The 18,165-nt window shown below is 38.0% G+C and overlaps 1 protein-coding gene across 1 annotated transcript in view; it reads right to left on the bottom strand.

The window, feature by feature from the left end:
- Positions 1–123: 123 nt before the first annotated feature.
- SVOPL (SVOP-like) overlaps positions 124–18,165 on the bottom strand; it is a 59,399-nt gene continuing 41,357 nt past the window's right edge. The window contains exon 14 of the mRNA XM_008586028.1: positions 124–297. Coding sequence (XP_008584250.1) covers positions 124–297 — 174 coding nt within the window. The remainder of the gene's footprint in view (positions 298–18,165) is intronic.

Raw genomic sequence — 18,165 nt, 5'->3', positions numbered from 1 at the left:
GCGATCCCGTTGCCGGTCCCCGGTCCGGTACGGGGGCAACACTGAGGGTTGCGATCCGTTGCCGGACACGGAAAAAAAAAAAAAAAGATAAAAAAAAAAAAGAAAGATGCCCATATACCAAGTTTATTTATTTTGGATAAAAATTGGCAGTTGAGAAGACAAAGAGTTTTCTGCATCACTTACCTGTAGGGCCCGTCCTTTGGTCTCAATCGGGAGAGTAAATGCAGAAATGGCACATATAACACAGACAGATGAGAAGAGACACAGGGCCCCCAGGAATGACGCGTTCATAAGAACCTGCAAGTCACAAGAGAATCACTCCATTTACTGTGACCCAGTCACTTCTAAACATCCTTTATGTCAAAGGGAAAATAAAGCTTGACTTCACCCAGTACATAAATGATGGTTCCTTGTAGGCACTCTAAGTCGTGCATTCCTGACATTGATTTATTTGAGCTGAGCTGGAGTAGGCATTTTGTGTGATTCCTCCATGAGCAACAACTGCCAGTAACACAGGCTGACCAGCAGAGAGCTCTCTCAGCATCCACCCATCAGGCATCTCCAGAGCAAATTGCAGCATCTGGGAATGATCTGCCTATTTTCCCATCCCTTCTCTGATGCCAGTTCAGCTTGATTTAACTTCTAACCCTCTTACTTCATGCTATATCCTCTCCACCAAACGTCCATCTTCTGCCTTCAATTCTGACAGGACGAACAAAACAGGATAAAGTTTTTTTGGAAGAGGTGTCATATCAGGGTCTCTAAAAAGACTACTGATGTGTCTTGTCTCTGTTCTTAATGCCTGGACAACCAATCAAAACTCTGATGTTCGTTCTTCCACAGTAAGAATATTTCTGCCCATCTATATACTACATCCTTTGGCCTGGATCTTTTCATGCTGGTACTGGCTAGTTCAGACACTTCATCTCATACTTCAGTTTCTCCAGGACTGTGTCCAAATAGCCACACACTTGATAGTTGTCAACTAATCTCACAAGGACAGTTTAACTATGAAGTGATTAAGGAAAAGCAAGTCTCCCTAGAGTCACAGAATATTGCAGTTCGTGAAGACCTAGAAACTCCTCACTTTACAGATGAGCCTAGACTAAGTGACTAGTCTCAGTAACTACTTGTCCAAAGTCACATACAGATCTCTGTCACACAGTCTAATATTTCTACCACCACTTGGTTTCTGTTTTCAGATATATAATTTGGGAGCCCAACTCCTGCATATAAGGCCTGCTGCCTTCCAAAACAGTAAATAATTCCACTTATCGTATAAACATAGCCCATTATATTAATCTCACCAATTATTTTGTAGTTGACCTAGCAAGAGATAGGTACTATTCTCTGATTTTGTCTCCCAAAATAAAATTACAATTTTCCCCAAACAGGAGTTTTTATAATGTGTGTGTGTGTTTGTGCGTGTGGGTGTGTTTGTTGCCAGAAGGCTGGGAAACAAGACTCAGAAAGGGGGTAGAAAACTAAAAGAGGCCAGGCAGTCTAAACCATAACTAAATCATCCCATAGTTAGGCATGTGACTAGGTGCTGTCATTGCTGCCACTTCTGTTATTGGATACCAAAATTATCACCACCAGAATGCATTTTAAACTATTCCCACTTCACATCCTTTGCATCAGCTTCAAAGTCCTGCATGTTGTGAGACCCTGATAGGTTGAATTTAGGTCAAATAACTGTGCTCCACCAGACAGGGTCAAGGAGAGCAACTGCCTAGACTTTTTGGCTTCCCTAGAGGGATTCAGGGATCTGCTCCATAGCAAGACTCTAGCAATACAATAGCTGTTACCAAATATTCTTCCAATAAATTCTGTTAAACAAAGTCCGTTTCTATCATTTGCAAGCAAGAACTCTGAGTAATACCTGATTTTATAAATCATCTAGGGATTTTGTTAAAATGAAGATTTCCAGGGACTACTCCAGATTCATTGTATCAAAAGGAAAGAGATCTGTTAATGTCTACTTCTAGAAAAGCAGAATAGACAAGGGACAAAGAGGAACATTACTTACATAAGGGTGATAAAAGGGTCAGTTCACCAAGACAGGATAGCAATCCCAAAGGTTATACACCAAACAAAAGAGCTTCAAAATACATTTGGCAAAAATTGATAGCACTGAGGAGAAATGGACAAATCCATGTATAGTTGAAGACATTAATACCTCTCTCTGAACATTTGATATAACTACTAGATAGCAAATCAGCAGGTATGTAGAAGAACTTTATGAGACCATCAGCCAAAAGGATCTAATAGACTTGTAGAACAATCGACCCAACAGCAGCAGAATACATATTCTTTTCAAGTGCCCATGGTACATTCACGAAGATAAACCAGATCATGGGCCATAAAATGAACCTCAACAGATTTGAAAGAATTGCAGTCATAGAGCATGTTCTCTGATTAAAATAGTGTCAAGCTAGAAATAACAAAAAGATAACAGCAAAATCACCAAACTAAATAATCCATGAGTCAAGCCTCAAGAAAAAAAAAAAAGACATTGAACGGACTGAAAACACATTTAAACTTATGAGACACAGCTAATAGGAATAAAAATAAAAGAGTTAACAAGAAGTGTGTAAGAAACAGGAAGAAAATTATAACTTTACTAAGTACATAAAAATTGAATTAATCTATTTTAGTTCTTAGACAAATGCAGTCTTGTAGAAACATAATTCTCACCAATGTAATTTGTAATATTAATGTAAATCAAAATCCCTGTGGGATTTTGGAATCAATTTGGAAGAAAAAAATTGATTCTGAAGTTAATTTGGAAGAATTAATATGTAAGAAAAATCAGGAAACTTCTGAAAATGTGGGGGATAGGGAGCCTGAGGGAGGTTATTATCTTAGAGGCATTAAAGTTAAAGTTAAAATCATCACCAGTGTGGCGATGGTTCCAGAAGAGAGATCAGTAAAGCAATGAGTCACAAAATAGATCCAAGTATCTATGGAAATTTGGTTTATTATAACAGGGGCATGTTAAATCAGTTGAGGGCAGTCAGACAGAAGGATGGTTAACAAGGTCTGGGAACAACCAGTGAGGCACTGTTTTGTTGTTTTCTAAAGCTAGACCCTTACTTCATGCCTTATGCATAAATGAATTGTGAACAGGTTGAAGAATTTAATGTCGTAGACTAAAAATCCTTTGAACTTTTGATGTTTTATAAATATTTTTATAAGTATGGATGAACAAGTAATGAAGGCCATTTAATCATAACACAAACACCATAAGTGAAAATAATTGGCAAACTGACTATGTAGAAATGTTAAATTTTGTATGCCAAAAAACTTGATTGTAAAATTGAAAGGCACACAACAATGTAAAAATATCTATAGTACAATAATAAATGGCTAATAGCCTGTAGAAAAATTACAAATCACATAAATAAGCAATTTTACAAACCACACAAAATTTTAAAAAGAAATATGAATGAGTACTAAATGAAAGATGCTCAACCTTATTAATAATGAACAAAGTACAAGTTAAGACAAGATAATAACTTATTGTCCCCCAGATTGAAAAAGGTTTAAAAACTTACTATCAAACCCAGAGTCTCTCATAGCTAATCCCCAACCCCAGTCAGAGCAGGCCTTGGCTGGGGAGGAAGGGGGATTTAGGAAAAGAAAAACTGCTTGAGCAGGAAGACAGTCTGGATTCCTAGGAGTAACAAATTAACTTAATAATAAGAAAAGCAGAGTTGATTAAACACAAACTTTCTTAAGCTAAGACTTGATCTGGAGATCGGGATGTTTGTTCCTTAGGCTAAGACTTGATTTATGAGGTCAGGATGTTTGTTCCTTACATAAATGTCTATGGCTTAGCACATAACATCAGTAACACCAACTCGAGTTGCCTTTTTAGATAACAAACTACTACAAGCCCACTTTGAAGTTTGTATGCCTCCAGACTCAAGGGAGCCAAGGAAGACTTTAGCCAGAATACCAGAAATAATTACTCTGATGAATCAGACTCACACATGACTCCCAGGATCGCTACTCATGATTTTACTCTATAAATGCTTACGATTTTAAGTAGTCAATGAGTCTGGAGTCTCAAAATCTCCTTTAGCTACCAGGTGCTCCTTTAAATGGCCATCCAAATAAATACTAATATTTAACACTTCAAGCTTTGGTGTGAAAGACTTGTTAGTCTTTCATGAGGAACTCCTCTTGGTTCAGTAACACTATTGCTTTTGGTGATAATGATAAGAAATAGGGATTCTTATTTAAGAAGGTGTTTATAGACGTGTAATAGACCTGAATAGACATTTCTCCAAAGAAGATGTACAAATGGCCAAAAAGTATATAGGAAGGTGCTGAACATCACTAATCACTGGGCAAATCTATACCACAAGGAGATAATATCTCACACCTGCCAGAATGGTTAGTATCAAAAAGACAAGAGATAACAAGTGTTGGCAAAGATATGGCGAAAAGGGAACCCTTTCACACTGTCAGGGGGGAATGTGTGGAATAGCCATTATGGAAAACAGTATCGAAGTTCCTAACGAAATTAAAAATAAAATTACCATATGATCCATCATTCCTTCTCAATATATATACCCAAAAGGAATGAAATCACCACCTCATAAAGATATCTGCACTCCCATGTTCATTGCAGCATTATTCACAATAGCCAAAATATGGAAACAACCAAAGTGTCTATCAACAGACAAATGGATAAAGAAACTGTGACATTTACATACAATGGAATACTATTCAGCCTTAAGAAAAGGAGATTCTGCCATTCACAACTACATGGATGAGTCTGGAGGACATTACACTGACTGAAATAAGCCAGGCACAAAAAGACTGAATGATCTCACTTATATGTAGAATCTAAAAAAGAAAAAAAAAATTAATCCTTAGGAATAGAGAGTAAACCAGTAGTTACCAGGGACAGGGAGAAATGAGAAGATTTAGGGGAAAAAAGAATGTGTTTATAATAAGTTATTATAATGAGGAGTTTATAAGTTTTAAAAAATAGAGAAGACAATTTAACAAGATCAGTCATAATTTAAAATATGTACACCTTTTGACCTAGCTATATTATTCAATAGACTTTTTCTACAAAATTCTGCCTTTTCTCTGGGCCGGCCCAGTGGCTCACTCGGGAGAGTGCGGTGCTGATAACACCAAGGCCCCGGGTTCGGATCCCATATAGGGATGGCCGGTTCGCTCACTGGCTGGGCGTGGTGCTGACAACACCAAGTCAAGGGTTAAGATCCCCTTACCGGTCATCTTTTAAAAAAAAAAAAAAAAAAAAAAAAATTCTGCCTTTTCTCTCAGACATGCTCCTGAGCTTCTCCCTTACTTCCCATGTGTCTCTGCCGTTACTGTGGAGGCCCTCCCTAGGCACCCCATCACTATCTCCTCTCCCTGCTTTATGTGTTTTCATAGCATTAATCATGTCTGACATATTATCTGTCTGTCCCCTGTCTGTTCTCCACTAGTATTTAACTTCAAAGAATCTGGGACCTTGGCTCTTTTGTACAGTGTCTGGAATTTAAAAGGGCTCAATGAGTGTACATTAAATGATTAAAATGCTTGCACACTTATTGTGCATAATGTTCAGTGAGCCATTGTAAAGAAAGAGCAGGAAGAAGTAAATTAGAAACAATTTATTCACCAACAAGGCAATGACTAATGGCACATCCACGCAATGGAAATCTACGCACCTACTTAAAAGAATGGGGTCAATCTATATGTACTGACATAAAAAGATTAAGTTTATTTGAAGTCTTTTTATTCTTTCAATATAAGCATTTATTGCAATAAACTTTCCTCTTAGTACTGCTTTTGCAATATCCCATAAGTTTTGGTATGATGTGTTGTTACTATCATTAGTTTGAAGAAATTTTTAGGAGACATCACAACTGATACCACAGAAATACAAAGAATCATTAGAGAGTACAATGAACAAATATACACCAACAAATTGGAAAACCTGGAGGAAATGGATACATTTTTGGACACATAAAAACTACCAAGACTGAACCAAAGAGAAATAGAAAAGCTGAACAGACCAATAATGAGCAATGAGATTGAAGAAGTAATCAGAAACCTTCCAACAAAGAAAAGCCCAGGACTGGATGGCTTCACTGTTAAATTCTACCAAACCTTTAAAAAGGAATTAATACCAATTCTTTTCAAAGTATTCCAAAAAATTGAAACAGAGGCCATTCTTCCAAATTCATTCTATGAGGTCAGCACCACCCTGATACCAAAATCAAACAAAGATATATCAAAAAAAGAAAACTACAGGCCAATGTCTTTGATGAACATAGATGCAAAAATCCTCAATGAGATATTAGCAATCAGAATACAGCAACACATCAAAAAAATTATACACCATGATCAAGTAGGATTCATCCCAGGGATGCAAGGATGGTTCAACATATGCAAATCAATACATATGATACACCACACCAACAATATCAAGAACAAAAACCATATGATCATCTCAATAGATGCATAAAAATCATTTGACAAAATTCAACATCCCTTCATGATAAAGACTCTCAGCAAATTAGGTATAGAAGTAAGGTATCTCAACACAATAAAAGTCGTATATGACAAATCCACTGTAAATATCCTGAATGTCCTACTCCTGCTTAACATAGTATTGGAAGTACTTGCCAGAGCAATTAGACAAGAGAAAGAAATAAAGGGCATCCAAACAGGAAAAGATGAAGTCAAATTATCCCTGTTTGTAGATGACATGATCTTATATATAGAAAACCCAAGAGACTCTACCAAAAAACTCTTAGAGCTGATAAACGAATTTTGTAGGATACAAAATCAATACACAAAAATCAGTAGCATTTTTAATACTCCAACAATGAACTAGCAGAAAAAGAAATCAAGAAAGAAAGCCCATTTACAATAGTCACACACACACACAAAAAAAATACATAGGGATAAATTTAAAGACCTCTACAATGAGAACTACAAATCACTGTTGAAAGAAATTAAAGAGGACACCAAAAGATGGAAAGACATTCCTTGTTCATGTATTGGAAGAATCAACATGGTGAAAATGTCCATATTACCCAAAGCCATCCACAGATTCAATGCAGTCCCCATCAAAATACCAATGACATTCTTCACAGAAATAGAAAAACAATCCTAACATTCATATGGAACAATAAAAGACCCCAAATAGCCAAAGCAATCCTGAGCAAAAAAATAAAGCCAAAGGCACTATACGTCCTGACTTCAAATTATATTACAAAGCTATAGTAACCCAAACAGCATGGTACTGGCATAAAAACAGAAACTTGGGCCAATGGAACAGAATAGAGAACCCAAAAATCAACCCATGTATTTACAGCCAACTAATCTTTGACAAGGGCATCAAGAACATACAATGGGCACCTTGAACAGGTGCTGGGAAAACTGGATATCCATATGTAGAAGAATGAAACTAGATCTGTACCTCTCACCATATACCAAAATCAACTCAAAATGGATTAAAGACTTAAATATAAGACCTGAAACATTAAAACTCCTTGAAGAAAACATAGGGGAAAAACTCCAGGATGTAGGGCTAGGCAAAGATTTCAGGTGATTCAAACCACACAAGCCCCTGCCCATGCTCTGGAACCCTCATCCCCACTCCACACCTAACCACAGTAACACCCAGCCCAGTCTCCTCTCCTTGCTCTCTCAGGCCATTTGGACCTGCTTCACAGGCCTGCCCTGCTCTCCCAGAGACCTCAATTATGTAAGTGCGAAACTTTTTTATGCCCTCCTAGTGTGTGTTTGGAGTCATCAGTCTCAATATTTGAGCCAAACCTTGGGAGGTTGGGGGAAAGGGTCCATCGGCCTCTGCAGGTATCCATAACTTACAGATATACAAATACATGTAGGTAGTATGCAGATTTTTATTATTATTATTATTATTTTTGGTGGCTGGCCAGTACAGGGATCTGAACCTGTGACATTGGTTTTGTAAGGCTGTGCTCTAACCAACTGAGCTAACTGGCCAGTCTTAGATATGCAGATATTGATGTAAGTAAATGTATCTACATATATACATGCACCTATGTATAATACATATATACATAAAACATACATATCTATCTATATAAACACACATCTACATATATACAGATATTATTGGTACACAGACACACCCAGAAAGACAAATAACATATGCATATAAAAACATCTGCAAAATATACCCCAAACTATTAAAAGTGGTTATCTCTGGTGATGGAATTACAGGAGATTTTTCCTTTCTCAGTTACACATTTCTTTCTGTAGTTGAAATTTTATGAGTGTATTTTTATATTCAGAAAAAAATTGTTTAAATGATTGTTAACCTTTTTAATATAAGAAATAATAAAAACAGTAAACTATACTTCTAATTCAGGAAGTTAAAAAAAAGATAATAAACCTAAGAAATTAGTGTAAGAGAATTAATAAAAACAGAAGCCTAAATGAATAAATTAGAAAATAGAAACAAGTGGAGTTGATACATTGATCCAAGAGCTATTTTATTTTAGAAAAAAATAAACCTAGTTAGAAAATAAAGTGAAAATCATGGAATAAAGAATGTGTTAGAGGGAATAATCACTAATATACAGGAAATGAATACAACTATAAGAGAACACTCCCCATTTTTTGCTAATAAACTTAAATGAAGTAAATATTCAATAAAAATGTTTCTTGACATTTACTCAAAAAAGATAAAATGAAGAGAAACAAATAACCAGAAAAGAAACAGAAAATGGCCTTAAGAACTACCTCCTCCAAAGTGCCATTATTCACTCTTTTATAGATTAGTTCTTTGATATTTCCAAAGATCAAGGTCCAGAAAAAGAAGAAACCCTTCCCATGTCTTTTTAAAATGAAAGCAGGATGACAATGATTCTGGAACCTGACATAGATAAAACACATACATGTGAACAAAAACCAACCACCACCTCATATATGAATATTGATTCAAAAATTATAAATAAAATATTCACAAATAAAACTCGGTGGTTCACTAAAAGAGTAAAATGCTCTGCCAAGTGGGGGTCTTCACAAGGGTCACACCTGCATCATGGTCTGAGGGCTCTCCTTGCCTACCTGCTCCCGCTCCCATTTACCCTTCCATGTGTTTCCAATCAATCTCTTGCATGTGTAATTCCGTGTTGGCATCTGCTTCTCCAAGGATGTAAACTCATCCATAAGATATTTCAGTAAAGTAGTTACATACAAATTAATATAAAAAAAATGCATTGTTTTCTTATATACAAAAAATAGCCAGTTAAAAAATCATTCACAAAATGTTTTCAGAGCTCACTATCTGCCAGGCACAATAGTAGCAGCTAGGAATACAAAAATTAGCAAAATATGCACACATGCCAGTCCTCATGGGGTTTAAAGACAATTGGAAAAGATGGATTTTAAATTGCCTGGAAAAGAAGTGGTCAATTACAATCTGTTAAGTGACATGAAGGAAAAGTTCAAGGTGCTCAGAGTGGGCTAGGGCATAAGAGAAGGCTTTCCTATGGAGCTAATGAACCATGGGTAACTGGGGGTTAGGGTGGGGGAGCACAAGTGAGAAAACACCAGGAGGAAATAACTGCGGTACTTTTGATGAACTATAAGAACCAGATTGTTTATAGCTAAATAAGCACGGGAAAAGAATCCAAGATGGGGGCCTGTTATGGACTGAATGTTTGCACCCTCTGCCCAAATTTATACATCAAGCCTGATGATTAATTAAGATTTGGCTTAATTATGCTTATTAAGCCAATGTGATGATATTTGGAGGTGGGGCCTTTGGGAGATGATTATGGGTAGGTGAGATCAAGAGAGTGGGGGGGGCCTGTTATGGACTGAATGTTTGCACCCTCTGCCCAAATTTATACATCAAGCCTGATGATTAATTAAGATTTGGCTTAATTATGCTTATTAAGCCAATGTGATGATATTTGGAGGTGGGGCCTTTGGGAGATGATTATAGGTAGGTGAGATCAAGAGAGTGGGGCCCTTATGATGGGATTCGTGCCCTTATAAGAAGAAGACACACAGAGCTCTCTCCTTACCATGTGAAGACACAGTGAGAAGAAGGCAGTGAGAGGAAGGCCACCTACATACAGTAAGAGAGTCCTCACCAGAGCCCAACCATGCTGGCATTCCTGACCTTGGACTTCCAGTTTCCAGAACTGTGAGAAATAAATTTTTGTTTAAGCCACGCAGTCTATAGTCACCTCATGGCAGCCTGAGGTGACTGAGACAAGGCCTCACTGGGAGAGCCCTGTAAATCCTGTTGAGGCTTCCGGCCTTTATCTATGAGGAAGGGGAAGCAATAGAGGGTTATGTGCACAATAATGTAAGATCTGCATGGATGCATCAAGAAAAAGGAATTGAAAGGGGAGAAGAGCACATAAAAAAAGACTGGTCAGGATGTCATCTGAGCATTCCAGTGAAAATTGATGGCAGTTTGAACCAGAGTGCGGCTGGTGGTGGAAAAAGCAAGAAGATGAATGATTCAGGGCTTATTAGGAGGTTAAATCACATCGTCTGGGGATTGGCTATGAGGAGGAAAGAGAAGGGAATAGAGAAGGATGACTCCTAGGTTGGATAGGAACATCATTCATTGAAGAAACTGCAAGCAGCGTGGGTTGGGGGAGAAATTCCAGGAGTTAATTTCAGACATGCTAGGTTTAAGATGCTTTCGACATCCAAGTGGAAATATTGAGTCGGTAATCAAAAATATTGAGTCGGTAATCAGATGGATGACTCGAGCTCAGAAGTAAGGCCTGGCCTAGAGATATAAATTTGGGAGTCACAAACATATAGTTGGTAGTTAAAGTAATGAAAATGGAGGATATCATCTAAGTGGAAGAAAATAAGAAAAGATAAGGGTGTAGTATTAAGCAATAAGAAATCCCCAGCTATTAAAGGAGTAGAGGAAGATATACCACAAAGGGATAGAGAAAGCAGCAGCCACAGAGATAGGAGGGAAACCACAAGAGAGCAAGGTGGTGACAGCCACCCACCGGAAGGGAAGGGAGGGGAGGGCTCTGAGAGGGAGGGCGTGGCTCAGTCCCTGACTTAGGTGAGAGGTCAAGTGAGAAGAGGGATTAAAATGACCTTTGGCTTTAGAGACGTGGACGTCACTGGAGACCTTATCAAGAACCATTTGGGTGGAGTAGGGATGGCTGCAGCCAGGTTGGAGGGAGGAGGTGATGGAATGAGCAGAGAGAAGGAAATGGAGAGGAGAGGAACTCTTTTTCAGGAGTTTGGCTGTAAAGAGGAGAAAAGAGATAATCAACGGGCTGAGTTTACAGTTTGGCAGCTGTGGAATCTGAAGCACATTAAAATGCTAACTGGAAGCACTCAACATCAAGGGATAGATGGAAATCACAGAAGGGATACAATTATAAGACTGAAAAACTCAAGGGACTTAAATGAGAAACTGTTTGGAATGAGTTCTGTAAGCTGGCTGTTTAAAACCGAATAGACAAAACAGAACAAAACAAAAAAACAATAGCCTTTTAAAAATAACTAGTTAGAATGTTAAAATAGAAGCTATAATATAATGAAAGAAAATAATCTATTAACAATAACAACAAAAGCCATGAAATGACTAGGAATAAATTTAACAAAACACACAGGATCTATCTGAAGAAAACAATAAAATCCCAGCAAGGGGCACAGAAAGAAAATGGAACAAATGGAGAGACAAACCCTGTTCTTAGATAGGTAGGCAACACTGTAAGAAAGAAAAGGCAATTTTTCCTAAATTAACCAATATGTTTAATAAATGAACAATTAAAATCTTAATAGGATTTGAGCAGTCAAGGGAGGCAGAATGTAACTGAATGATTCTAAAGTGTATCTGAGAAACAGAAGCAAGAGGTGGATTTTAAACAGCCAGTCTTGAAAATGTACCATAAATGTCATCAAAGTAACGAAAAGAATATGACGATGGGAAAACTAGAGGGATCAATGAACTAAAATAGTGAGCTAGAAATACACCAAGTAATTGTGGGATCATAAGAAAGCAGACATTTCTAATCCAAGAGTGAAAAATGGATTGTTCAATAAATAGTACCAGGACAATCAGCTTGCCATTTGGGATGTCAAAATGTGTTTCCTGCATTACCCCTTGCACCTTAATAACTCCAATGGCCTGGAAGAGGCCATGGAATTTCTGGGTCCAAAGCTGGGATACATTCATTTTGGAAAAGTCGATTAAGTTGGACACATGAGTTGTACACTTCTACATGTCTGAGAATGTACTTATTAAAAAGTACAACATCTTAGAATGTACTTATTAAAAAAAATATATATATATATATATATTTTTTTTAATTTAATAAGTACATTCTAAGATGTTGTGGTGGGCAGCAGGGACAACCGAGGCCCTCTTCAGGGTGGGGGAGTAGGGCTTCCTGGGTGCAGTGGGTGGTGGGTGGGGCTTCCTGGGTGCAGTGGGTGGTGGGCAGGGCTTCTCTATGTATGTTACACTTCAATGAAAAGTTTACATTCCCTTCTTCCCCCTAATGCCTGAAAAGACGAGGACACAGAAGGCTTAGAAGAAAAGAGAGATGTGTATTTCCATAATCCTAACCACAGAACTCAGAAATTATAGAAAGAAATATTGATAAATCTGAGTATCTATGAACTTAAAGTTCCTGCACAGAAAAAGGAGAACATAAACAAGAATGAAAGACAAATGGAAAATGGGGGAGAATATTTGCAATATGTCAGAAGAAATGGTTAAAATCCTTTATCTCTAATAAAGGACTCTCACAAATCAATGTTTTAAAGACAGAATTGAAAAGTGGGCAAGTACTTGAGAGGACAAGCTAAACAAGATAAAATACCCAATTAAAATAGGAAAAGAACATTCAGTATCATTCCTAATAAAAGAAACACTAATTATAATAACAAAGAGAAATCATTTATTGCCATTGAGATTGGCAAAAATGAAAGACAAACAAAACTAGTCGGCTGATAGGTGAAACAACAGGGCTCTCATGCATTGGTACAAGCTTCCCAGAGACAACTTTAGCACAATGCACCAACATGTGAAATTACCAGAGCCCTTGACCTACTAATCCAATTTCTAGAAGTTTCCCCTAAGGAGATAATTGCAAAGTTAGATAAAAATGTAAGCTCAAGGATGCTTACTATTGCTGCTTACATTAGAAAAATATCTGAAATAGTCTAGATGTTCAATAATACAGATCTGATTAAGTACTTGAAAAGTAAATTTTGGAGTATACAATGAAATATTTTTCAGAGTTAATGAAAAATGCAACATTACTGAGTGCAAAAATAGCAGGCTATAAAAAGTACATAAACTATGATCATATTCAAGTAAAATATATATGCATATTTATATATACTTATAGACACATAAAGAGATACATTAAAAGAACTTCATTAAAGTATTAGGCCTGGTCAGTTAGCTCAGTTGGTTAGAGCATGGTGCTGATAACATCGAGCTCCAAGGTTTGATCTCTGTATTGGCCAGCTGCCAAAATAAAAAAATAAAATTTATATCTGTTATCTCTAATTAGTGAACTATTAGGCAGTAAAATTTTAATTCTAACTTTGTAACTTTTGTGTTTTCAGTGTGTGAAGAAAAAAACAATCACATGTGGTCAAAATTGCTGTTAGAAATCTCTTAAATCACTCAAAATACAATAAATACAAACAATTTATAAACCACACTTGACATTGATAAAGACACTCACCTTGATCAAATTCCAGCCGGGCTCCTCTGAGCCCTCTCCTTAACTAGGCCTCAGTCTTACCCTAAAGACTTGAACAAACACTGACATAGTTTCTAACAGCTCAAGGCCACATCCCTAGGATAACCCTATGTGCCCTTAAAGGGCCTGCCTGAGAAACCTCAAGGCTGCCAAAAGAATTAGTCTGTTCCTAATACCTGAAGTTGGGGCCCCTGTCTCCCAGCCTCTGTAGGAGGGTAGGAGCCTAATTTCAAAAAGTACCAGTTAGCAAACCCAGATGAGTTTCACGTGGACCAACACCTCCTTACAGATTTTTATTATTTTCACTTCCCTGACTTTGCTCAAGCTCCTACCATCCCCTTTCCCCCTTCCTCATTCTCCCTTTAAAATATCCAGTCACCTCTGTACAATGGAAATTGAGTTCAGTTCACGCTGGACTCTTTTCTCTATTGCAATTAGTTATTACCAATTAAAATCCACTCTTACCACTGTAACTAGTGTCCGGCTTTGTTTATTTTTGACAATGTACAGTTTCAATAAGCAATACGTTCATTGCTTATTGAAAATCACATATGAAAATATTGAATGGATGTAGTTTATATTCCCATAAACTTGTGGAGTTCTGTTCCCTCATGCACTGATTCATTGGTTTCCATGCTTCTGGGAAGGTCAGGCATTTGATAGGACAACAACATCACTGCTCAGCTGTGACAATTAAATCAGAGTTTTTTGAGAACCTTGAAAGATAAGGGTTTGTCTTTCATCCTTATCTAAAGTAGTTTTTTTCTGTGTAGAAATTTAAATTTTTTATGCAGTCAGATTTACCATCTTTTCCTAAATCTTTATACTATAATAGAGTTTTCCAGAATTCTGAAATCTCCCTTTTCATGTCAACAGTACATGGCAATGTGAAATTAGTCTTCTTATAAGCTTGTTCCACCCTTGCCCCCCTCCAATTTACTCTCTATACAACAACCAGAGTGATCTTTTTAAAAAGCAAAACTGATCAGATCACTCACCTGCTTAAAAACCTTCAATGATTCCTCACCGTCCCTGAGGGAAAATCCAAAGTCCATATGCCTAGAAGGCATGTTCTTTCTCTGCACCTCTCTGGCTCTCCATGGCTTTTTCCATTCCCAGAACACACCATTCTGTGTCCCACCTCAGGCCCTTGTACCAGCTGTCATCCTACTTGAAATGTCGTTTTCCTTTACACAGTTGTCAACTTCTTATACTTCAGGTCTCAACTCCAATGTCACCTTCCCAGAGAGGACTTGCTTTAAAAAACCTGTCACTCACTTTACTCATTATTATACTATCTCCAAAGCACTAATCACAATCTAAAATTATCTTACATCATTTGCATATTTATAAAGTGCTCAATTTGAGTATAAGTTTATTGAGGGCAGGAAATTTGTGTGGTGTACTGCCAAATGTTTAACAGCAGGTTCTCAAAAACCCAAAAGTCCAGACTTGTAGCATTCGCCAATTTCCATTTCCATTAAACCACCATGGCTAATTTCAAACTACAATGTGACATTGACCGCAGCTTGCAAAATTTCCTGAAAATTTAACAATCAGCTTTCGTAAGACAGTACAAGCCAGCTCCAGCATATGACTGGAAATCTGTCTGGCTTATTTGCTACTGCAAATAAATAAAACTGGACAATGCTAGGTATAGAGTACAAGTTCAATAAATGTTAGCTGAATGTTCAACTGGGATAAAATAATTTTCAGTTCTAGTCTATGAAACAGAGATTGTAGCTAATTGAGTCTTTTTTGGTGTTCTAACTGCCAAACTCTAAGAAGATCTCTAAAATTTATATAGAATTACTCCAGAAACAACTTGTTGAATGAGTTATCCAAATAGGGTCCTAAATTAAGGGACTCTCCTGTCTCCTAACAAAGAGTCTCTGTCTATCCTGAAAGGCTAAATGATTTCAGTTGGAAAGAGCAGAGAGCTGCTCAAGAGAGAGAACAAATACACCTAGGAAGACTATGGGAGGGGGCCAGAAAAAGAGCTGGTTCAGCTGTGTTTTGGGGGAGTTTGAACTTTGAGGCGGTAATGAGGTTGAAGGGATGAGACTGAAGATTGGGGACACTGCTCTACCACTGGTGACAATAGAAGTGAGTCGGGCAAAGAGGATGTTTAAAAGTTTTGCTGAGGGTTATGAATGGCCTTCCTCATTGACACACCTTTAAGAAGCTTTTGTAAAGACTTAAAATGCTTTTCAGGGCCTTTTTTGGAGGCTGGATTGTCATTTGATGAGACACCATGTTAAGTCTGGCCACACGGGGTCAGTCTTGTTGTGTTACCTGTGCCCTGCACTCGCCACAGCCACACAGCCTGGGACTGTTAAGGGCCTTCATTGCAGAGCTGGGGTGAAGCCCAAAGCCATGGATATGCTGGAAGGACTTTAACCATCCATATGAAGTACCAGGAGTTCTTAAAACACTGAACCACGGGATGCCTGGTATTATGGACTGAATGTTTGTGTCCCTCCGAAATTCATATGTTGAAGTCCTAATCCCCAATGTGATGGTTTTATCTTTGGTAGGTATGTAGGTCACGAGGGTAGAGCTGTCATGAATGGGATTAGTGCCCTTATAAAAGAGACCACAGAGACCTCCTTCCCCCTCTTTCTGAATGCAAGGACACAGCAAGAAGGCAGCCATCTACAAGCCAGGAAGAGAGCCCTCACCAGAACCCAACCATGCCGGCACCTGATCTCAGACTTCCAGGCTCCAGAACTGTGAGACAGAAATTTCTGTTGTTCATAAGCCACTCACTTTATGGTACTTTTTTACAGCAGCCGGAACTGACTGAGACACCTGGCTAGGGCTAAGTTGTCTGACTTCTTGAAGTTTCCCAGAAAGACCTATTGGTAGAGGCCTGTACTGGTCACTTCTGTACTCTAGTGAGTCTTCTGTTACTTTTGCAGCAAAATTCTCTTGTGTTTTCATGGACCACATACCCATGACTCGTAGTATTTCTACTACCATTGGTTTCTAACAACTAAACATCTTGAAACATTCATTTTTAAGGAGGCATTTGTATTAAACTTTCATAGTCATTAGAATGTGTAAACATATCACTGATTAATATGTAAACATTTTACTTTATCTGGTTTAATAGTCTGTTTTAGGGCAAAAGAATAAGAAGGAAGGAGGGGGAGAAGAGGGGAAAAAAGAAGAGGAGAAAGAAGAAGAAATAAGTGAAAGAAAAAGCTAATCTAGTTGCCATCTTCCTATTGATGGCTGTGCCTCTCAGTGGCCCACAGCCCAGTCGCATCAGATTCACTAGGGATACTTTTAAAAGCAGGTGACTGATCCCCATCTACAGAATCAGCATCTCTGGGTGGGGTCCAGGAATCTTTACATTACAGAGCTCCCTAGTAATTCTGATACGCACTGAAGTTTGAGAACCACCTCCAAGGGAAGGTTGATTGATTAGCTCATGAAGGTGACACCAGGATGGTGTTTTCTTGGAGCAGCTCACCCCATCCCAATCCTAGGCAAATATCCCAGAAGCAGACACAGGTTCCCAGATTCTGAACCTCCCAATCCAAACCGTTAAGGAAAGCAAAGCATCCCAATTGCATAGCGACTGATATGACTTAACTGGACCTAAAAGTATTTTCATTATTGAGAAATATCTATTTGTATAGCATTTGGCCTTGGTTGTTATTGATCATTGTTACCATTATTAGCTTACTTTTATTGACTGCTTACTATGTTTCAAATGTTTTGCATTGGGGCCGGCCCGTGGCTCACTCGGGAGAGTGCGGTGCTGATAACACCAAGGCCACGGGTTCGGATCCCATATAGGGATGGCCGGTTGGCTCAATGGCTGAGCGTGGTGCTGACAACACCAAGTCAAGGGTTGAGATCCCCTTACCGGTCACCTTTTTAAGAAAAAAAAAAAAAAAGACAAATGTTTTGCATTTATTAATCTTATTTAATCCTCAAAAGAAAGCTATGTAGTGTGTGCTCTTATTATCCTCCATTTGACAAAAGAGGGTAGCATAGAAGGAGTTATAGTCTCAACTATAAAGAGTTTAGAACCCACCCCAGTATCTACAAACTGTTGTGTCCCCAGAGGCCTGGTCCCAGTTGGGTTCTTTCCTGATCTGCAAACTCACCCAAAGCAGCATGACCTCTGGGATAAATACCCACAAATACCCAGGGAAAATATTCCAGGAGGTTGAGAACCACGAGATTCAATTCCTAATGAAAGCTTGAGAAATGAACGATGGCTTGGTCTGGTCTTCCAGAAATAAGGTTAATATTTTACTTTCTTTCACCATTAGTTTCTTTTCTGAAAATGATGAAATAATAAGTATAAAGGAATTTTTTTTTTCCTTTTTGTCCTTTTTACTAACCAGTAACGGGATCGCAACCCTCGGTGTTGCACCCGCACCACGCTCAGCCAGTGAGCGGG

This window comes from Galeopterus variegatus, unplaced genomic scaffold (assembly GCF_000696425.1).
Source record: "Galeopterus variegatus unplaced genomic scaffold, G_variegatus-3.0.2 Scaffold3808, whole genome shotgun sequence".
NCBI lineage: Eukaryota > Metazoa > Chordata > Mammalia > Dermoptera > Cynocephalidae > Galeopterus > Galeopterus variegatus.
Note: the sequence above shows the minus strand (reverse complement) of the source record. Positions and strands in the feature narration are given on the sequence as shown.